At 48.7% G+C, this 27,509-nt stretch overlaps 1 protein-coding gene across 5 annotated transcripts in view; it reads left to right on the top strand.

Annotated features, from left to right (window-relative positions):
• Nucleotides 1-27,509, top strand: part of SMARCC2 (SWI/SNF related BAF chromatin remodeling complex subunit C2) — a 116,590-nt gene that overhangs the window by 51,884 nt on the left and 37,197 nt on the right. For all 5 annotated transcript variants that reach the window (XM_088473049.1, XM_088473052.1, XM_088473053.1 and 2 more), the window contains exons 8-17: nucleotides 889-964; nucleotides 2,047-2,178; nucleotides 9,445-9,560; nucleotides 10,338-10,462; nucleotides 10,542-10,601; nucleotides 12,648-12,685; nucleotides 15,277-15,407; nucleotides 16,159-16,230; nucleotides 16,634-16,747; nucleotides 16,926-17,079. In XM_088473049.1, coding sequence (XP_088329175.1) covers nucleotides 889-964; nucleotides 2,047-2,178; nucleotides 9,445-9,560; nucleotides 10,338-10,462; nucleotides 10,542-10,601; nucleotides 12,648-12,685; nucleotides 15,277-15,407; nucleotides 16,159-16,230; nucleotides 16,634-16,747; nucleotides 16,926-17,079 — 1,018 coding nt within the window. The remainder of the gene's footprint in view (nucleotides 1-888; nucleotides 965-2,046; nucleotides 2,179-9,444; nucleotides 9,561-10,337; nucleotides 10,463-10,541; nucleotides 10,602-12,647; nucleotides 12,686-15,276; nucleotides 15,408-16,158; nucleotides 16,231-16,633; nucleotides 16,748-16,925; nucleotides 17,080-27,509) is intronic.

The following is a 27,509-nucleotide window of genomic DNA, read 5'->3' on the forward strand; positions in this document are numbered from 1 at the left end:
GCATGAATTTTCTTTGCGTTTGTCATTTGTGACATCATATTTGGGGCCCCATTTACCAATGTACCTTAATACCAGCAGCAAATGTTTAGTTTAGTATTGCAGTGATAGTAACAAATGTGTTGTTGGTATACAACATTACTTACTCCTCCGGCGAGGTCCAGCTACTTCCCCTCCTCGACGGCATCCTCCACTCTGTTGCTGGCAGTCTATCGCTAATAGTGACGGGCTGCTGTGTCATGAGCGATGGCCAGTCAGCACATGCGCATGACACTTTCACCGGCGGGGACACAGAATTCGCTGAAGACGGAAATACTGTTGCTGAGTCCCTATTGTCGGCAATGGGAACCATATCACTCTCACCATCTATAGATGGTGTAAGCGATACAGTGGCAAACACTGGTAAACTAAGCTTATCACTGTTTGTTACATACTGAAATGAGGACATAACCCCTTTAGCGAGTGCTAAAGGGGTTATGTCTCGTTGTTAAATGGGCCCATTGGTCTTGCTGTCAGTAGGAATCTTTGTGTACATTTATATATGACTGGGGTAGTTTTAGGAATTAAAAAGTAGAAAATATTGGCAATTTCAGAGCTAATTTGGTCAGATTTCAAGTAATTTGTAACAAAAAGTTTTTTGTAAATTTAGCATAATTGAATAGGTCTTTCACATGGAGTTCCATATTCAACTACTAGAATATCTCTATTTTCTGTTCATATGGCTTAGGTTGTTCATGGCTGGAAACCTTTCTGCCTGCTCTGTTCTAAACCCCAATTTTAGCAATTGTTTTGGTTGAGACAAGTCAAGAGGCTAAAATAAATGCACTATTTGTTCCATCTCTATCTGTCGGAGACGCATAATATAACAGCTGACATCTACTCTCTTCTCAGTTATGACACCTGGATACCTGCCAGTGAGGTAGAAGCTCCAGTCGAGGATACACCAACCCCAGAAAAACCACGCAAGGTAAATCCATCCCATTTATTAGTCGTCTCCAGCTTTCTGTTGGTCCCTGCGACCACAGCCCCTTTTAAAAATGGTGAATAAGCAGCTTTAAATTGCTTCCAGTTTCTTGATCCATAGTGAGTTTTGGTATGTATGCTTCATAATAACACCCCTCCAACCTTTCAGTGCTTCTTGCCATTGAGAATTATGAGCAATTTAAATTCAACAGCACTGAACTTATTTCTAACCAGGTTCGACTGGACAGAACCACTGAATGTGAACATCTCCCCCATACACAGTTACACCATTTTCTATTGAGAACAGTGGACCTAAAGTTATAATTGACTCTGGGATCATATGTTACAGGTCCTAGATATGACCCATTTTCGTGCTATGTTTTATGTTTCATGCTAAGGCCCACACAGGTAAGAACGATGGGAAAGTGCACTACCAAGTTTTCATACATACAGCTATTAACAAAACAAGACTGAAATGGAAACCAAGTGCCTCATGCTTTTATACAAGTCGGTCATATAACATCTCTCATAGCGGAATTAGTAAATGTCACCTCACTCTTCGCTTGTCAGCAGCAGTTGCTCGGGAGTGACCAACTTAAGGGCTAGGTATATAAAAACAGTGAATAGCGAGGTATATAAATTAGAGACTGGTTGCTTAGCTCTGCATCAGGAAATGCATGTCTCCTCAGACCTTCAGAAAGCTCCCCACCAACTACAGCATCCTGAGCTCTGAAGGAACTCCCCTCTGGTTTGGAGTGAGCTCTGGACACGCCCCATTCAATATGGCAACCAGAGCGCTAGCTTTTTTTCCCCTCCTCATGCGTAGAAATATGCAGGAAACCTTTTTTTTTAGAGCACGCCTTATGTTTTTATAGGCTCTATGACGCATTATTGCAATCTCTGTATATGACTAAGTATGCAGATGTGTCTTCTGCATTATTGATTTTGATTGATTATCCGCTACTCCTACCACATTTACAGTCTCAGCCTTAGTAAAATGTTTTATACTGGGATTAACAAATTAATTGGGATCTTTCTATATACCGCAACATTATCATTAACACAATTTTGTATTTTTATGAGTAGGTGCACGCCAAATGGATTTTGGACACTGATTTATTTAACGAGTGGATGAATGAAGAAGATTATGAGGTGAATGATGAGAGGAGTCCTGTCGCACGTCGTAAGAAGATCTCAGCCAAGACTTTGACTGATGAAGTGAGATCATTACTGTACACTGCTCTTATAGAGGTCATGAAGTGAGATTATTACTGGAAACTGCTCGTATAGAGGTCATGAAGTGAGATCACTACTGTACACTGCTTTTATAGAGGTCCTGAAGTGAGATTATTACTGCAAACTGCTTTTATAGAGGTCATGAAGTGAGATCACTACTGTACACTGCTTTTATAGAGGTGATGAAGTGAGATTACTGTAAAATGGTCTTATAGAGGTCATGAAGTGAGATTACTGTAAAATGCTCTTATAGAGGTCATGAAGTGAGATTATTACTGTACACTGCTTTTATAGAGGTCCTGAAGTAAGATTATTACTGTACACTGCTTTTATAGAGGTCATGAAGTCCCCCAGGGTTCCTAAACCTTTCCATTTGTTCGATATGCCGGGCATCGGGATTTCGTTGTGGGGCTAATGATAGGCGTCGAGAAACATCAATGATAATATGAAATAGAGTGTCTCTCCATACATCCCTTATAATAAACAGGAAGGATTCCTCCAAATAATTCCATTGTATGTCAATCCTTCTTTTTATCCTTTCCTCTCATTTCTATTGTAGTCCTCACCAACGCTTTTGGATACTGAATGTATCTTGACGATCCATTTAGTACTGAAACGCGTTGGTGAGGAGGGGACTGTTGATGAGGACCTACCGGCATAACAAATGTAGACAAAAATTTTCGGTCTCATATTTTATCTCCATTTTTATACAGTATTACACTATGCGTTTTTTTTCTGTATGTGTTTTGAGTTAGGAGGAGGACTACAATAGAAACGAGAGGATAAAAAGAAGGATTGACATACATTGGAATCATTTGGAGGAATCCTTCCTGTTTATTATAAGGGACGTATGAGAGACTATTTTTCTATTGTTCTATTATTTAGTATTGCACGATGTTGTATCTAATTAGCGCCTAGGTACTTCTGTGTGTAATTTGTTGGTTTCCACATCCCAGCATGCCTTGCAACAGTTTTAGAATGGTCAGATAGTAAAACTGTGGCAGGGTTGGGATGTGTAGTTCTACAACAGCAGGGGGGCTGTTTATTGCCCTCCCCTGCTCTACACAGTAAGGGGTGCTTCGGAAGCCGACACTGGCCAAGCTTCGTCCACATCGGGAGGAGCAGCTGCAGTACAGGCACTGTACCAGCTTCGGAGCCCTCCAGTTCACAGCAGAGACCCCCTCGACCGATTGGTTACAGGGGTGCTTGTATCCGTAACGCAGGCCTGTGACAGTGGGGGCAGATTCCCCCTTTCCCACAGAGGATATCCCGTGGTAAAGACACACTATTAGCAAGGGCTGCAGACCTGCAGCCCCAGGGTCTGTCCCATTGAGCCCATAGGACATCATACTTGTAAAAAAAGAAAATTGTCAGGTCAGAGAGCCTGACATACAGTACCCATCTCATTTGTAAAGTAATCGCTAAACTAGGTTGCAGGAGCCTGGATGCTGTGCATTTTTTTTTCTTAAAGTGCCAGGTTCGTCACACCACTTAGCATACCACAGTGCTTTCCAATGTCCCCCGTAATAAAGGAAAAATATAGCTTAGAATTTTACATATTTAATTCAGGTAGGGTTTCTTATAACCCTACCTTATAAATACATAAAATAATTTATAAAAATATATATAAATATATATTTCTCTGTCATCAAGGCTGGAGCGACACTGGGCCATGGGGTTGTAGATAGGACTGTAGGAGCAGGCACTTAACTAAACTAAACCTGTAGCTTTTACACTAGCTCCTCCCCTCTGCAACCCCATCACGTGTAGATTAAGTTCCTTGGGAGGTAGGCACGATTTAGGAGGGCTGCTCTGCAGCCTTTTGTAGCTAGTTACTTTTTTTTTTCTTTTCTAAATGTTTTGGTTTGTAGTTAGATGCCAGCGCCCTGCCTATTGCAGCACACAGGGAGAGTGCAGCAGCTAACGGGAGCGTGGCTTGATAGTTACAGCTGCGGCAGAGGATGGGTGTGCTCCCCACAGCACTGCAGTCTCATTAGAGACTGCCTGGGCTCGGATACAGAGTGAGCCTTCACCCTCTTAGAGGGTGCAGATGGCCGCGCTGTCACGGATGGCGGACTCATCTTGCTGGGTTGGAAAGCGGCGGCCCCTACAAGAGGCGCGCCCTCACACAGGTAGCCCGCACTAGCGCATGCCAAGTGTTTTCCCTACCAATAGGGGGGGGGGGGGGGACACTTCGGCGCAGGACAGTGGCCACGCTGAGTGGGGTGGGCAGAGCGTATCAGCGCTGGTCCCCCTCCCCCCCGCATTCTGCTGTATTGGCTTAGCCCAACATGCCGCGTAGGATGCTAAAACAGGCATCCTGCAGTTTGCAAAACGAGAATTCTGCCTCTGCGGGCTAGACAGTTACTTAGTGTGGCTTTGCCCTCTGCTCCTCTCCTCTGCGGCTACTGATCTCTGCAGGACGGCTAAGTAATCTGTATTTTATTTTTTGCCTAAGTCTTGGAGTGCAGTGGTCAGTGACCGATTTACTTGTATTACCTGCCTGCGTCCACTGTAATCAGTAGAACCGGGTGGCTGAGATGGCGGACAAACTAAAAGCCGTCAGGGCGAAGAGTGCTACTATGGCAGCGTTTTTTATGTGTGAAATTGCCATGTGGACAAATGGACTCCGGGGCGCTGTGCACGGACTGTAAGACAGGGGCCTAATTGCATGCAGGCATTGGGTGGCTCCCGAGCCCGCGTGGGCACAGACTATGGGTAGGTTACACTCAGACTTGCTGCAGCTAATGACGCTTCAGCAACAGGAACAGGCTGTTTCTGCTATACAGAGTGCTGTGTCACCAGCGGTGGCCGACGCGGACCCTCATCCACGGGCCGACCTACCTTGACTTCGTACCATGGAGCGCACTGCGGCGGGATTCGAAAAAGTTTCTTCTTATATGGAACGTTTCTTTGGGGATCCTAAGCTGCTTGAGGCGCATAAACATCCTTCTTTCAGGGGGCAATTAGACGTTTTGGAGTCCGAGGAGGATGAACTACCGGAAGAGGAGGTTCTCCCTGCATTGGGCAGTTTCTGGACTTGGATGCCCAGGCACAAACGGTGGGACCATTCAAGTATAGACATAAGAGGATTGTTTCTTTCCCTGCTTCCTCAGGTCTTGTGGAAGGCCCCAGACAAGAAGTTCTCCATTCCTCGCAAGTTTGAGTCCCTTTACCCACTTCCGCCAGATCATGCTCCCAATTGGTAACAACCTCCCAAGGTTGATGCGGTAGTGGCACGTTTGGCTAAGCACACTTCGCTTCCGGTTTAGGGTTCGGTGTACTTCAAGGATCCGCTGGATAAGAAATTGGAAGGTTGTCTTAAATCCATTATTATTGGCTCTGGGGTCGTTATTCGCCCTTTGCTGGCCTCAGCGTGGGTCGCTTGGGCCATGGGGTTGTGGTCCGACAAGCTCGTTGCTGGGCTTCAGGGTGACCTGTCCAGAGATGCTTTACTGGACTTGGCTAAACAGCTTTGTGGGGCGGCTAAATATGTTTATAAAGCCGTCGAGGACGGTGCTCAGGTGGCCTCCAAGGTTTCGGCTACGGCCATCTCGGCTCTGAGAGAGATCTTGCTCTGCGCCTGGGATGTGGACACTAGATCCAAACGTTCTTTGGAATGTCTCCCGTTTGGCGGAGGGGTTCTGTTTGGCACTGAGTTGGACACCATTATTGCCCAGACTACCGGGGGAAAAAGTACTTGACTGCCCATAGTGGCTCAAAGACAGCGAGGACCACGGTTTCAGGCTTTTCGCTCCTCTTTTCTAGGTGGAGCGTTTACTAGAGGTCAATCTGCCCGAGCCCGGTTTTTCCCCAGCAGAGGATCAGCTCCACACGGCAGGTTTTCTGGTACCTACAGGCGCTCGGGATCCAAGGCTCCTGAGAAACCTTGGGCAGGACGGGGTCTCTGCCCACCCTGTACGGTCAGGCGTAGGTGAACGCCTACTCCAGGTCAGGGACTGGTGGGTGCCGTCGACGGCAGATGTCTGTGTTAAGGGCATCGTTTCCCAAGGATATGTCATCGACCTCAGGGGTCCGCCACCGCAACGTTTTTTCGCAACTGCTCTTCCCCTGGACACGGAGAAGGGGGGGAGGGGGGGGCCTTGGACCAGGCTATCTGTTCTCTGCTTTTGGGAGCAGTTATTGTTCCAGTGTTAGAAAGGAAGCAGGATTTCTACTCCAACCTCTTCCTTTTTTCGGAAGCCCAACGGCACCTATTGCTCGATCTTGAAACTACGGGCCTTGAACACCAGACTGTGGATGGACCGTTTCCAGATGGAATCTCTCTGATCGATGATCTAGGGAATGTCGCCCAAGAATTTTTGGCCTCGCTCGAAGTCAAGTTCCTATTTGGGGAGATCATCATTCTCTCTGGTTCACAGTTGGCCTGGCACACTATCCGTTCCAGGCCCTGCCGTCCGGCTTGGCTACAGCCCCATGTGTCTTCACGAAGATCATGGCAGCTATGGCAAGCCTGGTGCACAAGGGCGGGATAACGGTTGATCCCTATTTGAATGATCTGTTAGTGAAAGCAGATTCGGCTTCCCAATTGCAGCTCCATCTGGACCGCACGATGCAAGTGCTTCAGGATCACGGCTGGATCCTGAACTTCGAGAAGTTTCACCTGATGCCTTGCCAGCGCCTGATATTTCTGTGAGTATTCTTCAACACCGCCCTCCAGGATTTGGTCATGATGGAGCTGTCGATGCCTTGTCCGTCCATTTGGCTGTGCATGAAGCTATTGGGTACGATGGTCTCCACCTTCGAGATTATCCAGTACGCCCGCTTCCACTTGCAGGAATTCCAGTGGGAATTTCTCTGCAATTGGTCAGGACGCACTGAGGACCTCTCATCTCAGCTTCTGTTCCTGTTGGATAGCCCTATGCAATCCATCCGTTGTTGGCTGGTTCCCGACCTTTGTCACTCCAAACTGGGCTATTGTGACCACAGACGCAAGTCTCATCGGTTGGGGCGTTGTGAAGTCAAGCCTGTTGTCTTCAGGGTCTTTGGTCGTCATTGGAAACCACACTACCGATCAATCTGCTGGAGTTCTGTGCTATCTGTCTGTTGGGAGCCCAGTCCATCCTGGATGGCTGGCCGGTGCGGATCCAATCGGACAACGCCACGGAAGTGGCGTATGTGAATCATTAGGGCGGCACCATGGTGGCAGAGGCAACCCGCATTCTAGCCTGGGCAGAAGCCATTGTTCCGGCACTCTCGGCGGTGTTCAACCTGGGCGTGGAAGATTGGGAGGAGGACTTCCTCAGCTGGACCACCTTCCTGCCGGTGGAGTGGTCTCTCGATCCGGAGGTCTTCCGGCAGTTGGTACGGAAGTGGGGTCTTCTGATGGTGTCTCTGCACAACTGCAAAGTTACCCGATTTTGTGCAAGGTCTAGGGGACCCACTGGCCTTCGCAGTGGATGCCATGACCATTCCGTGGAGCTTTCGTCTGGCATACCTTGCGTCCCTAACCCGATTCCGGTTTATACCTTGCGTCCCCCCCCGATTCCCATTTTTCTCAGGTAGTCCGGCGGATCAAAGAGCAACAGGTACCGGTGATCCTCGTGGCTCCGAACTGGCCACGCAGGAAGTGGTACGTCACCATTCTCAAACTGGCGGTAGGTCCCGGTTGGCAGCTTCCGTTGCGACCAGATCTACTTCTGCAGTGTCCGTTTCGGCACGAGGACCTTCCTCTGTTTGCTTTAATGGCCTGGCTTTTGAGGCCGAGCTCTTGAAGGCCTCAAAAGGGTTTTTCAGCTTCCATCATCCATACTATGTTGCTGGCCCAGAAACTGGTTTCCGCTGTGCAATTACCACAGGTTCTGGAAGATATACTTGTGGTGTGAACGGTTCTTAGCTTTTCTTCAGGGAGGTTTGGAGGCCGGTTTGCGGCTTCGTTTCTTGAAAGTGCAGATTTTGGCTCGGTCTATTTTCAGCGGCATCTTGCACTTCTGCCATAGTTTGACCTTTTTGCAAGGGGTATTTTTTGCGAGTTCAACCTGCTTTTCAGTGGCTCCATGGGATCTTAACTGGGTCATCTCCGCTCTTAAGCAGGCTCCCTTTGAGCCTTTGGATTCCGTGGATTCGTCATATTGAAATTGGTTTTCCTTACGGTCGTTGCCTCAGCTCGGTGAGTTTCCGAGTTGGGGGCCTTGTCTTGCAAACCGCCATTCCTCATATTCCACGACGATCAGGAGGTTCTCCAAACAGTTCCTTCATTCCAACTGAAGGTTGTTTCGGCTTTCCACTTGAACCAGGAAATTGTCTTTTTTTGTGTTTTCCCCATCTGTGACTTCCCGGGACTGGGACGATCTGGCTCTGTTGGACGTCGTCTGGGCCCTGCAGATCTACTTGGACAGAACTTCTGCCCTCTGCCGTATGGATTCCCTACTGGTTCTCTACTATGCTCAGAAACGTGGATGGCCGGCTACGAAGCAAACCATTGATGGTTGGATCTGCTCCGTTGGGCCTATTCTGATGCAGGGCTCTCCCTCACGCTCAGTTGTGTTGCGTTGTGTTTTTTGACCAAGATAGTTCCTGCGGTACGGTTGTTTTTTTGTTGTTATAACAGTTTCACTGGGTTACTGCTTCTCCTCACCAGGCACTTTTGAAGTTGTATGGACGTGATGGGGTTGCACAAGGGAGGAGCTAACTAAGCTACAGCTTTAGTTTAGTTAAGTTTCTGCTCCTACAGTCCCATCTACAACCCCATGGTCCAGTGTCCCCCAGCCTGATTCAGAGAAAAGGATTCAATGGTAAATAAAAGTAACCAAAAATCCCCTTTTTGATTCTTGTATTGTTTCTTACTGAATATTAGATTAATTTGTATTGGAAAATGATGAGCTAAAAAACAAGTAATGAACTTCATGCAAGAATGTAATGAATATTTGTAATAAGCCCCTATGTCCAAACTGGAGATGGTATGGGAGACCCAAGCTCACTTTTGCCAACACCTGCAGTTCCATTGTGCTACTGGACTCGCAGGCTGCAGATACAGGTTATCCACTTGTCCACTCTTCTCCAGATAGGTGTACCTAGTTGGTGGAAGGGAGGATTATTACAGAAATAAGTTTTGGTGGAGGGATTTTTTTTTTCCTGTTTTTCATTTGAGTTTTTTTTTTTTTTGCTAAACTTTATCGTATTGACATTAGCACTTGACATGCACCATGTAATAATTAGTAATAAAGGGTATGAGGGGGAAACATTTAACTGTTTTCATATGGTTGTTTTGTTGCTTTTTGTGCATAGGTAAGCAGCCCTGATTCAGATCGCAGGGATAAGAAGGGACCTAATTACAAAAAGAGGAAACGCTCGCCTTCACCTCCCCCGAGTGCAGAGGCAAAGAAGAAGAATGTCAAGAAAGGGTTAGTTCATATACCCCATGCATGTATTGTATCCTCGTTATGACTTTTAAATGCGGTGTATGTGTGCTGAGGTCAGTGCTGACTGAATGTTTACTGTAGGGATCATTGATCACTGAAGTTACAATGTTTTCCTACTTAGTTTTATACACTTTGGACCTCTTTGAAGCAAACCCCGTAGCTTTGGCTTTTTAGACTCGCCCTGTGAGTGGGCAGGTGCAATGGTTACATTGATCAGTCCTCCCATGCCACCAGGCAGTTGATGCCTGTACACATGTCTGCAGTGCATATACAGCACATTTAAAAATGCTAGTGGGAAATGCATCAAATCTTGGAGAGAGATAAAGTGGATTAGTTGCCCATGCCAACCAGTCGACTCTTGACTGTTATTTAAAAGGCTGTGCTAGAGAAATGACAGATAGAAGCTGATTGGCTGCTAGAGTATGCACAACTTCTCCAAGATTTTATAAATTCTTCCCCTTAGTGTGAACAAGCTCAGAAATGTTTTCTTTGTGTCAGTCTGGGAGTCTCCTAAGTTCAAAAGTTCACCCACTGGTGCACCACATAAACCACAGACACTCTTGGGTAGCACTGCTGTTATTGATTTATTATGCTTTGTAACTTCTTGATCTAATCTAATATGCATTGGTCCTTCCCTTGTATCATTTGTTTCCTATTGCTCATCCTTCAGTAAGCTTTACATTGCTCCATTCAGAATGGCATAGATGTGACTTTCTATTGTGGTGATGTGCTGGCTGCAATGTCTGTCTTACCCTTTAGGCCATCTACTCCTTACAATAAATCGAAGAGGGGTCACCGTGAGGAAGAACAAGAAGATCTGACAAAGGACATGGATGAACCGTCACCTGTGCCTAATGTAGAAGAAGTGACACTCCCTAAAACAAGTAACTGCATCTTTTATCAGGCCGAAGTGTGATATGTTCCTTGTACATTCATGTCATTGGGTGTCTCTCTCTGTCCTAGTTAACACCAAGAAAGATTCTGAATCGGCCCCAGTGAAAGGAGGCACTGTCACTGATCTGGGTGAGTGATCCCTGTGTTTCTGCTTTGGCATAATAGTGAGACCACTGTTGTGTATACACATGCTTAGTAATAATGTGAAGCAATATGAACAGTTCCTTTACAGATTAGACTAATTCGTTACTAATTCAAGGAAAATAATAGGAAATTATATAATATTTTTTTTTTTTAAAGAAGCTTATATGGATTTTGTTTTAGGAGCTGAGCTTCATTGTAATTTGGGTGCAAGCGTGTTAAAAAACTGATATGGGTATAAAATCTAAAAATACAGGCCAGCACATATATCACTTAAGTAGAGAATGCACATAATTTATATCCATATATATCTACACAGTGGAGTCACATTATTATGACCACCAGCTAATAGCCAGAGTAACCGCCGTGTGCAGCACGGACAGCAGCTACACAGGCTGGGAGTGACTCAATAAGGTGCTGGTAGGTTGGTACAGGTATCTGGAGCCATGCTGACTGCAGTGCATCCCACAGCTGCTGGAGGGTGCGTGGTGGAGTATCCATAGAGCAAACACAATGATCGAGGTGGTCCCACAGATGCTCAATTGGGTTCAAGTCCGGGGAAGTTAGGGGCCCAGGGAAGTACTTGGAAGTCTTGGTCATGCCCATCCAACCACTGTTGGACATTTCTAGCCGTGTGACATGTCGCATTGTCTAGCTGGAAGATCTCATCCACCTCAGGGAAGACAATCAGCATGTATGGGTGTACGTGCTCTGCAAGGATGGATTCATAACCAAATCGGTTGAGGGTGCCTTCTACATAGATGAGTGGGCCCAGAGAATGCCATGAAAACGTTCCCCAGACCATTATGCTGCCACTACCAGCTTGTGTTCTTCCAGCAATGGTTGCAGGGTGTTTGTTCTCTGATGTTTCTCGCCTGACACACCAACGGCCAATATGTACGAATTGTATACATTGTGTTTGTTTTAGATTTACATTACAAATTATTAAACCTTTTTAAATAATTTATGTTGGCATAGTTGCATATAAATTGACATCTGACCACTCTTATTGCGCTGTTGATAAACAAAATATTTTTAACACCAATTTCCATCCAGTTGATGAAGCAGAAAACGTGACTAATCGGGAAAGGCAATCCTTCACCAATCAGTGGAGGTCCAATTCCGATACCGGTGTGCAAATTGAAGCCTTTTCCGCCGATACACCTTCATTTGCTTCGAAACTCCATACACAGCAGGGTATGCTGAACTGTCGTTTTAGACACGTCTGGTGACCCCCAGATTGATTTTGATGGTGAGCTGCTCCACTGTAGTGTGTCTGTCGGCCCTCATGCACCTTCATAGCGGACATTTACCTCTCACATCAATGGCACGTGGTGCTCTGCAGTTTCCACATCGGTTATTTGCAATGGTGCCATTTGTCCAGTCATGATACACCTTCACCACAGCAGCACCCGAAGAGGTCACAAACTGCGCTGTTTCAGAAATACTGCCGCCCTTGGCCCATAAGCCAATCATCCCTTTTTGCAACTCTGATAAATCGCTCCTTTTACCCATGACCGCAACGAGTGATATGTGTGCAGATGGCCTTTCGCGCACCTTCTATACCCACCAAGCCAGCGCACGGCACGTGACGTACTTCATAGGCTACTCGCTGTCGACGTCAAATGTAGGAGGTGGTCATAATAATGTGACTCGATTGTGTATATGACAGAGTTTCTCAAACACCGCCAATACAGTCCAGGATTTAAGGATATCCATACTTGAGTCCAGATAGTTAAATCAAATTGACTGATGTAGTAATTTAGTCACCTGCTCTCAGCCATGGATATCCATAAAACCTGCACTGTAATGGCAGAGTTTGGAAGCCTCTGCTATATGACATTGTTTGTGCAGAGTCTTAGGTTGTGCATGTATCCGCCTATTATGGTAAACATATTCTGCTCACACCTCCAGAGGTTGCGGGTAGTTAGCAACGCAGTAAGTCATTGCAAGGACTTCAACGTAATTGAATTTGCTCTTTGGAGTAGTACTAATGGGGTATACATTTCTTGATCTTTTTTTTTCTTTTTTTAGATGAACAAGAAGATGAGAGCATGGAAGCTGTGACCAAGGTGGGCGTTTGTGTATTGTACTGTGGCTAGAATACACATTGCCTCCCTTTCACACTATGATAATGGACTTCTTCTGGTTTTCACACTTTTTGTGCAGCTGCATTAGTCTAGGCTGAATTAGGTATCTGGTGCTAAAGTGTAGTTTCGACCAAAGGTTAAAATGTACCTTTCAAGCTTTATTGGCGAGATCTGCCGGCGGTTTGGATGGTCCCATGCCGCACTCCTTTACCTTCTACCCCATTGGCATATTTGAGATAAGTCAAGCGGGTGTCAATGACCCTTTTCCTTAGAACTTCCCCTATATTTCCAGTAAGCATTCATGGTTTATTATCCATCTCTTTCAACTAAACGACAAAGTACATTTTTAACTATTGGGTGGTGGGGGATGTAGTTTAAATCCTTGTTGCCGGGATACCGGCACCGGAATCCCAACGCCAGTCAGAATCCCGGCACCAGCATCCTGACGGTAAGTGGGGGGGTTAGGGGTTAGACACTAGGGGGAGGATTAGGGTTAGACACTAGGGAGAGGGTTAGGCTGCGGGGGGGAGGGTTAGGTGTAGGAGTAGGGTTAGGATACTTACCGACAGGTGTCTGTATCCTAACCCTGTCGGGATGCTGGCATCGGGATTCTGACCGTCCGGAATCCGAGTGCTGGCATCCCGTACTCAACCCAGTTGCGGTATCATGTTAAAGTCTTTTGTTATGATTTTTATTATGTTTAACTAAAGTATCAGTTTGCTAATTCACGCTTGTATTGCTAGTACAATGAAGCAATAAGTAGAGCCCAGACTATTAACTAACTGTGAGGAGGTCTTGAATTGACAAGTGTGTCATTCAGGCCAAGTTACATATGCTTCAGGAACATGCTGTACTTTGAGCAAATACATACATAAGTAATGACCACAATATACATTAATCTGCTTATATTTCTCTGCCATGTGGCATTTGATTATGGCCCCATAGGGCAGTGTGCAGTCTTCATAGTTTCATAGCCTGCAACCCCCCCCTTTGTACCGGCGCATGCTTGTCTCTATGGCACATGCGCAGATTTCCGGGAAAATGGTTCTGGCGCCATTTTGTATTTGATTTTTGTGCTGTCTGGCGGAGAGGAAAGTATAGTCTATGGGGTGCATGCAAGGGCGTCGGAACGATTTTATGTTAGGTGGGGGCAGTATAAAATCGTTCCGACGCCCCTGTCTCCATGCAATGAGGCCCTCCAAATTACCTGCTGGGAGCGCAGGGACTGGAGCGGCGGCCGTGGACGGTCAGGGGCTGTGCTTTATAGCAATAGGCTGCACAGCCCCTGCATAGCACGTTACACCTTCTCCTCCGTGCAGTGCAGGAGGCCGTGCAGCCTATTGCTATAAAGCACAGCCCCTGACCGTCCACGGCCGCCGCCCCTTTCAAATGTTTGGGGGGGGGGGGGGGGGCGAGCCACCCCTTTACCTGCCCGTTCCAACACCCATTGGTGCATGGTGTACAGGGTGAGTCCCACACACCATGCTCCCATTATGGATACGCCCATGTTTCTGATCGATTTGTTACCCCTTTTACTAACACTGTAATAAATGAGCAACACCCACAGCAGGCACACCATTGCAAGTGAAAACTTGCTTTTGACAAGAATAAGTGATTTCTTGTTCTCTGTGCGAGATGGACACCACTCATCTGGAGGGCAAAATCTTCCCCTTCTCTCCCCCACTTTGTTCATTAACAGTATTTTATTTCATTTTCTATTTTTCTCGTATTCAGAAAAAAATATATATAAGCAGAGACACAGAACAGTGTTTTATTGTTTTTCTTTTCTTTATTATTGTTGCACAAATATAAATACTGATCTTTGTTTACAATGTATTTTGGGAATGTAGTATATGTTATATTTAATTTGACTATAGTCTATTATGGTACGAATTTTATATTCTTCCTCCTTTTTTTTTTTTTTACTATTCTATATGAATGACATGTCTGTTATACCATTATCAACATTGATGACTGTGTTCTTGATTTTCATCATATGCTCAATAAAAACAAGTTTAATAAAAAAAAAAAATAAATGAGCAGCATGTGCCAAACTTCCATCACTTAGCTGCTTGTCGTGACTGCTCTATGGAGCGTACACAAATTGGGGAAGTGTGCGGGGAAAGCAGCTGTGACACCTGTCTGACTCCTTCTATGCTCTGAGTAGCAGTCATACATTAAGTGCTGAGGGTGCACCTGCTTGGTCTTACCTATGCCTGTTCCACTCTTGTGAGTCTGCACAGTATGCAGTTAGACAAGTATGTCGTCGTCATCTTCATAAGCAAGGGCAAAAGCCACTGCAGTGGTATCACAAACCTGAATAAGCAATATCTCTGTGTTCATGCCACTATACCACTCATTTCCCCTCAATAAGCATGCGCACGGTATAATCTTGCTCATATGACCTAATTATACAATGACAAGTGTCATTCTTAGCACAACAATCTATATAGTACTAAACTGTGAACGCTAGCAGGTACTGACATTCAGAATACATGTACAGCGATATTCGCAGCCTGTCATCCTGCACATGTGGCTGTCGGTAACTGGTATCTTTCCTTGTCTCCTTGTAGGAAGAAGATGAAAATTCTTCAGGAATAAAAAGTGAACAAGTGAAGACCTCTGATCTTCATGAGGACAATGTAACTGAACAAACACATCACATTATCATCCCTAGTTATGCGGCATGGTTTGATTATAATAGGTACAAAATAAACTATTTCTAACATATCCCTCAACGACTTAGGACCTCATTCAGAGTCTCTCGCAAGATGTGATCCCTCGCTGGCAAAAAGGGGCCAGATATTGTAATGAAGTGCTCGCACTGCGTCTCGTAAGGACGCCCACTGTGTTTTAGCGAGCTACGGCAAAGTGCGTTCGCAAGTGTCTAAAGACGCCCCCTTGCCACTCGCAACAGACGTCATCTCCGGGAAATGAAGGATTAATGAAGGATTAATCGGGACCATCGAGAGCCATCGGAGCTGCTCGCAGCCCTTGGGGTTGCCTTAGCCTGCTGCAAGCACTGCGATCAGTGCTGGCTGAAATACATTCAGGTGACGTGTACCATGACGCTGCTTTGTAAATTATGCACGGCCTTTAAACAGCATTTTGGTGGCCTGACACGCCTGCGTTCGCACAACCACTCCCCCGTTCACAAGCACTTTCCCCTGTTACCACCCACAAATGGCCTTTCCAGTCAATCAACTATCAGGAGTCACTTCCTGCTCGCAAGCCGTACAAGCGACGGATTTTGGGATCACAAGGACTCATGCGCACAACAAAGTGCACGCATGTGTGGTCTGTTAACATCGGCCGCATACGAGTGAGTGGCCGCTTGCGAGAGACTCTGAATGAGGTCCTTAGTTTTTTAAGTTATGATTCCTTAAAATCTCTAAAACACTGTCAGAAGCTCAGCATGGTATATGTGTTCCTCCTCCTTATATTGTTCCTTGCAGTGTACATGCCATTGAACGCCGAGCACTGCCAGAGTTCTTCAATGGCAAGAACAAGTCAAAAACGCCAGAGATGTGAGTTTATTACAATCTGTTTTTGTATGCTAGGTCCAAAGAGAGGCTACATTTTAACTCTGGGGTATAATTCTTATTAAACTTTAAAACCCAGTGATGTTGGATAAGTAAAATATATGTTGGACAGGAGGGTGGTTTTTCTGTTGTGGCTGAAGAAGATTTTCCCTGGCATCCCAAAAATAAAACCATTCTAACCAGGTAGAATTAGTATACTGAGTATGGGCTCTGAAAGTCAGTTTGTTACTTTGTGTCTAGAACCGAAACAGTTTATAATTTATAGCCGAGGCCCAACAGTGGTGGTTTGCCATTACCAGCCTCCATTTATCTCCATTGCCTGATATACAGAGACAGACCAATAATTATATGTACCCAAAATGTGGAAATTCTATTTTCTCTTGTTTAGCTACTTGGCGTATCGAAACTTCATGATCGACACCTATCGACTCAACCCTCAGGAATACCTCACTTCCACAGCGTGCCGACGCAACTTGGCAGGGGACGTCTGTGCTATCATGAGGTGCGGGTGACAGGGGAACTGCAGCTGAAAGGACTAAAAGGCAATGACCGAATGGGGGCGATTGCTGATATGATGTGTAAAAACATTGACTTATTCTCGGTAGAATAGTTTCTAAGAGCTTTCTGTTTCAAGAGGAATGTATGGTTGTCCAAGCGGTTTTATTTTTTGCTTGCTGCAGGGTTCACGCCTTCTTAGAACAATGGGGTCTGATTAACTATCAGGTGGATGCTGAGAGTCGCCCTACACCAATGGGACCACCTCCCACTTCACATTTTCATGTCTTAGCTGATACACCATCAGGATTGGTACCACTTCAGCCCAAAACACCACAGGTAGCCTCTACGTGTAACATCACATTTAGTTACAAAATTATCATGAAAACCATAACATTTCGTTTTGGTGGGATTTTATCTCATTCACTGTTAAATCCTTTTCTGTGTTTTTTTTTTTTTTTTTTCAAATTATATTTCTCTTGCAGCAAGGCTGGGGAACACTGGGCAATGGGATTGTAGGTTGGAGCTGGCACTTAATGAAATGTAGCTTTAAATCCTATGCTCCTCCCCCCAGTAATCCTAAAATTCCAGGAGTAGGGCACGTTTTGGATAGGCTGCCATGCAGCCCTTGTAGGTAGCTATATGTTTGTTTTATTTTTTAAACTTTTATTTTATATTTCTAGTTGAGGAGCTGTGCTATGCTTGTAGCGGCGACAGCGTGAGTGCGGGAGCTAAGGACAGCTCGCCGATATGCTGCTGCGGCGGGGGGATACGCGCCCGCGGGACCCCCCCACAGAGCACTCCGGTCTCCCCTGAGAGACTGCCTGCACCCGGGGACGGGGCGCACGCTCTCCCTTTTTATAGGGTGGTGGCCGGCAGCACAGTCCAGGATGGCGACGCCATCTAGCAGGGTTTTGAGAGGTCGGCTTCGGTGCGAGAGGGCGCGCCTCACATGCTGCTCAGGCAGAGCATACCAAGTGCTTTCCCCAGGCAGGGGAGTAGCACTTGTTGCAGAGAGGGAGTGCACCTATGGATCAGGGAGGCAGATCCTGGAGCTGCCGGCCTCCCCTGCACATACCAGCAGCAATAGCGCAGTACTGTCTGCTGCTACAAGGAAGATGGCTGCTTTACTCCTGAGTGCTTAGGGACCAGGCAGGCTAGGACCATGGCTGGTGCAGTCCTTTCTTCACATTCTCTCCTCGGGGAAGGCTAAGTATATCTATATATATATATATATATATATATATATATATATATAAGGTTTATCACCTCTGCTTTATTGCCTGTGTCATTATTTGCAAGGGAGCAATGGTTCTGCCTTCAATTGCTCTACTGCGGTGCACACAGGAATTATTACACACGGTACTGTCTGTGTACGATGTGTGGCTAGTTACATGGGATGTGCTCGGTGCTAGCACAGCCGCGGGCGGGGACGCACAGAGCAGTACACCTCTGTGACACAGTTGTGGCCCCCGCACAGTGCTCCGTATTTGCGGCTGCCCCTGTGGTAGCGGCTGTGACGCATCAGAGAGGACTATGACACTCAGCAGATCCTTGCGTGTTGGATCCGCTCGGTCATTAATTACTCAAGCCTATTCTGGTGCGGGGTGACCGCCACCAGACCGTGTGTCAGCGCCTTCCGCTAGGGCATCAGCCATCTTATGGGCAGCGTGATGCGGGACTTATGCTGGCCACACACATAGCGATATTTTACCCAATCTGACCGATTCCGACACATTAGAACGACAGGTCGTGTAAAATATGGCCAAATTGAGAGTAAATTGTGAGTCCCCACTCACAATGCGATGCGTGTCCCCGCTGGTCACACATTGCATCGTCAGATCTGCCGTGCAGTAGGGCAGATCTGACAATCTGTGACCTGATGCACTGTGAAAGTCTGGATGTAGGAGAGATCGTTTGAAGATTGGACACCAGATCGTGTGCTGAGCTGCCGGGGAGAGTTTCAAGGGAAATCGTACACATCGGCTCATCGTGTGCAGATCGCCATGTGTGTGGCCAGCTTTAAGCAGCACAGGTCCCTCGTGCGTCTATCTGGTCCCCTGTCCGCATGTTTGCTCATTTTTACGTTTCAGGTTGTTTTGCCTCCGGCGGTACCCACTTTGGGTGTACAGTTCCCCGGTCAGGCAGCCTCAGCGTTCCCTACCCTGAGGGCAGCATTTGACTGTCCCATGGGTCCAGTGTTCCCCAGCCTTGCTGCAAGAGAAAATAGGATTTTTAGTCAACTTACTGTTGAATCCTTTTCTCTTAAGCAGGCTGGGGAACACACTGATACCTCCTCACACTCAGTCGTGCAAGGTTTTGGTTATTGACCGTCCTTTTTCCCTACTGATTTGTTGGGTTGTTCTACAGTTTCACAGGGTTCCTGCTACTCCTCTCCGGACTCTTTTAAAGAAGTACTGGAATTGTGGGATTGCAGGGGGGAGGAGCATAGGATTTAAAGCTACATTTCATTAGGTGCCAGATCCAGCCCCAACCTACAATACCATTGTCCAGTGTTCTTCTTCAGGGTCCATAGGGCTCCACAGGGAGACCTTGGGGTGTAGGTGGTAGTTGAGGACTGGCCACCACACAGTTGTGCACTGGTTCAACCACCTATACCCCACCCCCGAACCAGAGGCACCGCAGATTCGTCGGTGCCCAGCCGGAGTCGGGTCACCATTATGCAGTAGGTTACTTAGGCAGCCCAAATAGCTTCAATTTTATGATTTTATTTGTTTTTAGTACATTTATTGCTGAGCGAGCAGCAGCAGACTGTCCACAGGATGTCTGCACTGACGCTCTGTCACCCCTCCAGACGCTGCAACGCCAGCTACGGCTGGGGATTTCGGCAGGCATACCGGGGTCCTCCGCGGATGGACCCAGACTGCAGCCCGGACACAAGGGGACAGGTAGCGGATTGGCAGTCTTACCTCCGGTTTCAGTGGACAGACCGGAGGCGCTGAGAGTGAACACAGGCTTTGTCCACAGTGATCCACGAGACCACCAGGGTAAATATGGTAATCCAGCATCCTGGTGGTTAAAAATCAGCATGGGGAGGTCCGCTTTCCCCATTAAAATGGCCCCTCCCCTCAGCTCAGGGCGTCATTCCTCTGAGATCTCACTTCCCTGAGCTGCTCTCCTCCTCCGACCATGCCCTCTCAGAGGTCTCCAGCGGCCATTTTCTCCAGGCTCAGCCACAGCTCTCTCAGGGAAACGCTGGGTCCGGTCCTCCAACCTACCTCTCCCTGGAGTCAGGTTATGTAGCGCTACAGCCTACCAGATGGTTGAGTCTCTGACCACAGAATCTGTGTCGTTGATTGTAGTGCCATTCTGCAGTTATATTGTGTTTCTGCATTGTATGTAACTTATGCTAGCGCTGCCTGTCTGTTTATTTCTCTATACTGTCAGTATATATCTTTCCCTTCCTGTGCCTCACATCTCTACAACAAATGTATTTGTGAAGGTTGTCACATATAGTTGTTTACTGCACTGTGCCATATTTGTGCTGTGCGCTCCTGCAGCTTGCCCAAGCATAAAACAGGATCAGTATATTGCATTGATACTTGTATTCTACATACCTAGTGGTTGCATAATACCCAGTATCATATTATGTGCTATACTACTCTACAGCTATGTCTAGCAAAGGCAAGAGTAGCAAGCAAGCATCTGCACCCATACTGCTACCATGCAAATTGTGCTACAGGCTTAAGTGAGGAGGATTTGATACAAGATGGGTTATGTGCTAAGTGTTATACTCCACCAGGCCCATCAGACCCACCAGCTCCTGCACAAGAGCTCACCTGGGCTTCCTTTTCTCAGGTGCTGGCTATTGCAGAGCGCCTAGTGGTACCAGCTGTAATTCCTCCTATGGGGTTACCACAACAGGCTTAATTCCGGGGGAGGAAGAGAGTCTGTCTAAAATTAATATTCCTGCTTTGGTGCGAGCGGTAAGATCCATCTTACTCATAGAAGATAACGAGCCAGCCCCTAAATCAAAGCGCCCACTGTTTAAACAACAGAAAGTGGCTTCAGCAGAATTTGGATAAACTACAGTAGCTGAACACATGGCAGCAGCCTGGCAGGCGCCTGGTAAGAGATTTCAGCCTCAAAAACTTGCCTTAAATCAATTATACTCTCTTTCAGGGGCTGTTGCCCGTTCGAACATGGGTGGCTAAAGCTATAGAGAGCTGGGCTGATGCACTTGAAGTCTCTTTTCCCTCAGATGCTTCTAGGGATCAGATGTCTTTCATTGCTCACATACGAGATGCAGCTTCTTATATTGGAGAAGCGACATTGGATGCCAGTCTACTAACCTCCAGAGTCTCGGCCCGCCGTACCCTGTGGCTATGCTCATGGAAGGCAGATGCAGGGCCTATAAGTATTACCCTACAATGGGGAAATCTTGTTTGGCCCAGATCTTGACAAGATTTGTAACCACATTGGCGGCATGAAAAGCATTTCTGCCTTAAGCGACTACTACTACAACGCCTCAGACTACATATTTCTACTTCAGGGTCCATAGGGTATCCACAGGATACCTTGGGGTATAGGTGTGACGTCAGTCGCAGGGCACCAAAGAGTTAAGCTTTCAGCCTCCCAGGATGCACTAGGTCCCCCTCCTATACCCCGCCCCCGGGCCAAGGCACCTCAGTTTAGTTTGGTGCCCGGCCGGAGTCGGGTGCACCTGTTGGAGTGGGGGCTAGAAGAGCCCCTGAAGCTTTTTCTTCATGCAGCTGTGGCTGCACATCTGGATGAACAGCATGGACAGTCAGTCCTGACGTCCATGCTGTCTTCCCTACACCCCGCCGGTACCAGAACGCCGGTACTGATCCGGGGATGCTGGTGGGCGTCTGGGGTCACAGCTAGCGGTGACCCCAGATGCTCCGGACCATGGCCGGATTCAAGGGGGACAGAGGTAAGCAGCGGGGTCCCGCGGTGGGTCCCCGCTGATCACATGGTCCTAAGTCCCCAGGCAGGGGGCTCCCTGGGGACTGGCTGCAGCGTGGAGCCAGGCGACCAACCTGCGCTTCCACTACCCCCTGGGACAGCGGACCGCAGCAGAGCGGTAGCGCTGCGGCGTCCCAGGGGTTAAATGCATGTCAGGGGAGCGCGCCTTCCCTGTCTCACAGCCGGCGCCTCCCCCGCTGCACACAGCCCTCTCTGCACTGTGCTGACTGGTCCTGTGTCAGCGCTCCTCCCCCAGGCCAGCTTCTCTCTGCTCCTCGGCGGCCATCTTCTCTGCAACGCATGGTGAACGCTGCTGGAAGTCTGGAAGGAAGCATCGTGGTCTGGGTCCCCCCGCATACCTCTCCTCCGCTGTGGCTCAGGTCTGTGTATGCAGCGCTGTGTCCTACCAGGCCCTGTGTCTGTGTAGTTGAGTGATCAGCGCTGTTAGTGCAGGAATTGTTATTTCTCTGCATTGTATGTGACTGTGCTAGCGCTGCCTGTAACTTTTCTTCTCTAAACTGTCAGCTTTATTACTGTCCCTGTTCTTTCTGCTAAAGCCCTTGCGGTGCGGTGCTGCAGGGTGGTCTCTCGCCTATTTAATACTTAATTGGTGAGAGAGGTCACATACGTGGTGCCATCATGTCTGAAAGTGATTTTCCCCTCCGGGTACAGTGTACCACGTGCAAAGTACCGTTAGCGGAGGGGGAGGGTAGCGCGGAGGGCCTTTGCCGGCAGTGTTTGTCCATGGCGCGGCCTATTACGGTTACAGCACCGGTACAGGAGCCGCCCTGGGCTTGTTTCGCTCAGGCGTTAACAGCTTTAGTGGGCCAGTTAGCTCCGCAGCCCGCGTTTACTCCGATGGGTTTGTCCCAGCAGTCTGTGGTGTCGTCACCCATGCAGGGGTTCCCACGACAATTGGTGGTACCCCAAAGTCTCCCTATTTCCCCGCTCCCGGGTTCTCAGGAGCCAGCGTGGGTTAACTCCCTGACGAGTTCTGTACAGCACTTGTCGGATGTGTTGCAAGGGGAGTCTGTGATGCGGCCTCATAAAAGGCCGGTGGCGTCTCTGTCCGCTCCTTATGAGGATGACGAAGGGACGTCTGATGATGGGGAGATTCTGGATCCTTACGATCAGGAACCTTTCCATACTAAGGACGCTGATGCTAAGTCCAAAGTATATATTCCTGGACTTATTCGGGCGGTCCGCACAGCCTTGGTGATTGAGGACGAAGTTCCCCCAGCGGCTAAATCTAAGTATGCCTTTTTCAAAGATGTGAAGGGCGATGCCACAGTCTTTCCTCTTTCGGGTCAGTTGGTGGACCATTTAGAGGAGGCGTGGAAACAACCTGGCAAAAGATACCAGCCGCAGAGACGCCTGGCGGTGGCTTATCCGTTCGCGGATAATTATTTTGCTAAGTGTGAATCCCCTCCACAGGTGGATTCTCACGTGACCCGTCTTGTCCGTAGTGCCACATTGCCGATGCCATCCATGTCCTCCCTTAAGGATGCTACGCAAGGTAGAAATCTGCCTGAAGTCCGCTTATTCCCTTGCAGGGGGGGCAGCACGGCCGGCTATGGCCATTTGCTGGGTTGCCAGAGCGATGGAGCGCTGGGCGGATTCATTAGAGGCTTCTTTTGAATCCGACTGTCCGGCCGAACAGGCGGAGTTGATTGGCAATCTCCGTGATTCGGCCACCTACATCAACGAGGCGGCTCTAGACATTAGTACTCTGGTGTCTAGAATTTCTTCAGCAGCGGTAGCTGCTCGTCGCACCTTGTGGCTGCGATCCTGGAAGGCGGACGCAGATCCAAGAAAGGTCTGGAAGCGTTGCCGTTTACCGGAGAAGTTCTCTTCGGTCCGGATCGGGATAAGATTGTGGCCACGCTGGCGGCAGCCAAATCTGCTTGTCTCCCGTCGGCCGCTGCTCCTTCTGGTTCTGGACCATCGTCCTTTCGGTCATCTAGGGCCCAGGGCAGGCCCAAACCACAGTCGTTTCCTCGACAGGCTGGCCCTAAGAAATCGGTCAAGCCCCGGAAACAGGCATGGAGTACCAGACGTCCGGCCCCCAAGCCAGATGACAAGCCTGCGGCCTGACGGTCCGGGTCTCCCCTTGGGGGATCCCAGGGTGGGAGGCCGCCTGCTGCAGTTCTCCCGGTGTTGGTCGTTCACTACGACAGACACTTGGGTTCTGGAGGTGGTCTCTCACGGGTACGCCCTCTCCTTCCGGCACAGACCCCCGGCTCGATTCTTCACCACGGGTCTACCATCAGACCGGAACAAGGCTACGGAGCTGCGGAAGGTATTGCACACTATGCTCCAGGCTGGAGTTATAGTGCCTGTTCCATTCTCCCAGAGGGGCCAGGGTTTCTATTCAAATCTATTTTTGGTACAGAAACCCAATGGGTCATATCGTCCGATTCTCAACCTCAAAGCACTCAACAAGTCTTTGCGGGTCCCGAAGTTTCGGATGGAGACCCTACGGTCCATCATTCTGGCGCTGGAACCTGGGGACTACATGGTGTCATTGGACATACAGGACGCAATGGCGGTCATGGCGGCTTCTCTGCGGCTGCAAGGAGTCCGCATGTTGCCGTACTTGGACGACCTGTTATTGGTGGCAGGATCTCCAGAGCTCCTGTTACACCACTTGGACCTGACCATTGCACTGCTGCAACGGCACGGCTGACTAATCAACTGGCAGAAGTCCACTCTAATCCCGTCTCGGAGGATTCTGCATCTTGGAGCCTTATTGGACTCGGGACAGCAAAGGATCTTCGTGACGGAGGACAAGATCTCTGCTTTACAGTCAAGGGTGCGCAGTTGTCTGCACAGCCGCCGGGTGTCCTTACACTTGGCGATGAGGTTACTGGGCTCCATGGTGTCGGTGTTCGACATGGTGGAATACGCCCAGTTTCACTCCAGACCTCTGCAGCACCTGATCCTGTCCAAGTGGAACGGGCTGCCTCAGTCTCTGAATTCCAGACGATTGTGCTCACCCCGGAGGTTCGCCTGTCCCTTGCGTGGTGGTTAAAGACGACCCACCTCAACAAGGGACGTCCGTTCTGGGTTCCAAATTGGGTCCTGTTGACAACGGACGCCAGTCTTCGGGGCTGGGGAGCAGTTTCGGGTCCACACTTGTTCCAGGGCAGGTGGACACCGACAGAAGCGGAGCTTCCAATAAATATCTTGGAACTCCGTGCGGTCTTCAATGCTCTCCTGCAGGCACAGCGGTTTCTCCAGGGTCACCCGGTGCAGGTCCAGTCGGACAATGCTACCACCGTGGCCTACATAAACAGGCAAGGAGGAACTCGCAGTCGGGCGGCTCTCGTAGAGGTCTCTCGGATCCTGGTTTGGGCGGAGCGCAATCTTCCGGCCATATCAGCGGTCTTCATCCCGGGAGTGCTAAATTGGGAGGCGGACTTTCTAAGTCGCCAGGACGTTCATCCAGGGGAATGGTCCCTGCACCCGGACGTTTTTCAACTACTGGTGGACAGGTGGGGTCTTCCAGAAATCGACCTCATGGCGTCCCAGCACAACAACAAGTTGCCGGTGTACGGGTCTCGCACAAGAGACGAAGGGGCGTCTCTGGTGGATGCTCTGTCCGTCCGGTGGACGTTCAGGTTCGCATACCTGTTCCCTCCGGTCTCCCTTCTTCCACGGGTAATCCGGAAATTCAAACAGGAAGGAGGGACGCTCCTGTTGATAGCTCCCGCGTGACCCAGACGGCACTGGTTCTCAGACCTTCAGGGTCTGTCCGTGGACAGTCCTCTGCGGTTGCCGCTACGACCGGACCTTCTGTCTCAGGGTCCTTGTCTTCACCCGGACCTGACTCGGCTGTCTTTGGCGGCGTGGCTGTTGAGACGGCCATGCTGAGGTCCTGGGGGTTTTCCAGCTCTGTGGTGCGTACCATGTTACGAGCTCGGAAACCGTCTTCCGCGAGGATATACCATCGCGTGTGGCATACGTTCTTCCAGTGGTGTCGACCGAGAGGTTATGCACCGCGGGAGTTTCGTCTGTCTCGGATTCTCGCCTTCCTGCAAGCGGGACTAGATCATGGGCTTCACCTTGCTTCTTTGAAGGTACAGGTTTCGGCCCTATCTGTCTGGTTTCACCGTAGGATTGCTACAATCCCGGATGTGCGCACCTTTATGCAAGGTGTTCTCCGTATTCAGCCGCCCTTTGTTCCACCTGTGGCGCCTTGGGATTTGGCTGTGGTCCTGAGGGCTCTCCAAGGACCGCCGTTTGAACCACTGGGCTCAGTGGATATTAAATGGCTAACAGCTAAGACTGTTTTCCTTCTGGCCGTTGCTTCAGCCAGACGTGTTTCTGAGTTAGGGGCTCTTTCTTGTAGACCCCCTTTCTTGGTTTTTCATGGGAACAGGGCAGTGCTCCGCACTCGGCCCGAGTTTCTTCCCAAAGTTGTTTCCCAGTTTCATGTTAACGAGGAAATAGTTGTTCCGGCCTTTAACTCACCGGGTCTTTCCGTGGGTGAGGCCTCTTTGGATGTTGTGCGGGCCTTAAGGACTTATGTTGACCGCACTTCTTTGTTTAGGAAGTCGGACGCTTTGTTGTCCTCTATGGCTTCTGTAAAAAGGGTTGGCCTGCTTCAAAGCAAACTTTGGCAGCCTGGATCCGTATGGCTATTTCTGAAGCTTATCTTCATGAAGGCCTACTGGTCCCTCCTTCTCTGAAGGCTCATTCCACTAGGTCTGTGGGTCCTTCGTGGGCAGCTCGACGTGGTGCCTCGGCAGTTCAGATCTGCAAGGCTGCTACGTGGTCTTCTGTCCATACCTTCGTGAGGTATTACAGGTTTGACACCTTCGCCTCTCAGGATGCTTCCTTCGGGCGGCGGATTCTCCTTTCTGCACAGGAGCGTCCCCACCCTTAAAGGATACTGCTTTGGGACATCCCCAAGGTATCCTGTGGATACCCTATGGACCCTGAAGTAGAAAATATGAGATATGGTAAGAACTTACCCTTGTTATCTCTATTTCTACGAAGTCCATAGGGTTCCACAGGACTCCCGCCCTGTCGCACCTGTGCTGCAGATGGGCTTTGCTCTGGTCACCGGTTTTCCGTCTCCCTCTGGTGAGAATGTGATTCTTGTATGTGTCCAGATCTTTGTTCTCTCTCTTCCTTCTCCTCCTCCGGCCTATGGCTTGGTAACTAACTGAGGTGCCTTGGCCCGGGGGCGGGGTATAGGAGGGGGACCTAGTGCATCCTGGGAGGCTGAAAGCTTAACTCTTTGGTGCCCTGCGACTGACGTCACACCTATACCCCAAGGTATCCTGTGGAACCCTATGGACTTCGTAGAAATAGAGATAACAAGGGTAAGTTCTTACCATATCTCATATTTTTGAGTCCTTTCGTCCTCAAGAAAAGCCTAAAGGTCAGTCCTTTCCTAGACAGTCGGCTTCCACTAGGGCTGCCAAGCCCAGGATCAAGCAGGCTTGATCCACCAGACGCCCTGCTTAAAAATCCGAGGACAAGCCTTCAGCCTAACGGGGCGGCCTCCCCCTGGGGGACCCCAGAGTAGGAGGCCGACTTCTTCAGTTCGCCCAGTGCTGGTGCCAATCCACCATGGATGCTTGGGTAAGAGAAGTGGTCTCTCAAGGGTACGCCATCTCATTTCTACGACAGCCACCCCACCAGTTTTTCTACAAATCCAGAAAGCCATACAATCCTTGCTGCAAGCAGTGGTAATTGTGCTGGTCCCACTATCTCAGCGAGGGGCCGGTTACTATTCTACTCTCTTTCTGGTTCAGAAGACGAATGAGTCTCATCGGCCTATCCTCAACCTCAAATCCCTGGACAAATCCCTC

Source organism: Taudactylus pleione, unplaced genomic scaffold (assembly GCF_031769625.1).
Source record: "Taudactylus pleione unplaced genomic scaffold, aTauple2 ptg000130l, whole genome shotgun sequence".
In the NCBI taxonomy this organism is placed as follows: domain Eukaryota; kingdom Metazoa; phylum Chordata; class Amphibia; order Anura; family Myobatrachidae; genus Taudactylus; species Taudactylus pleione.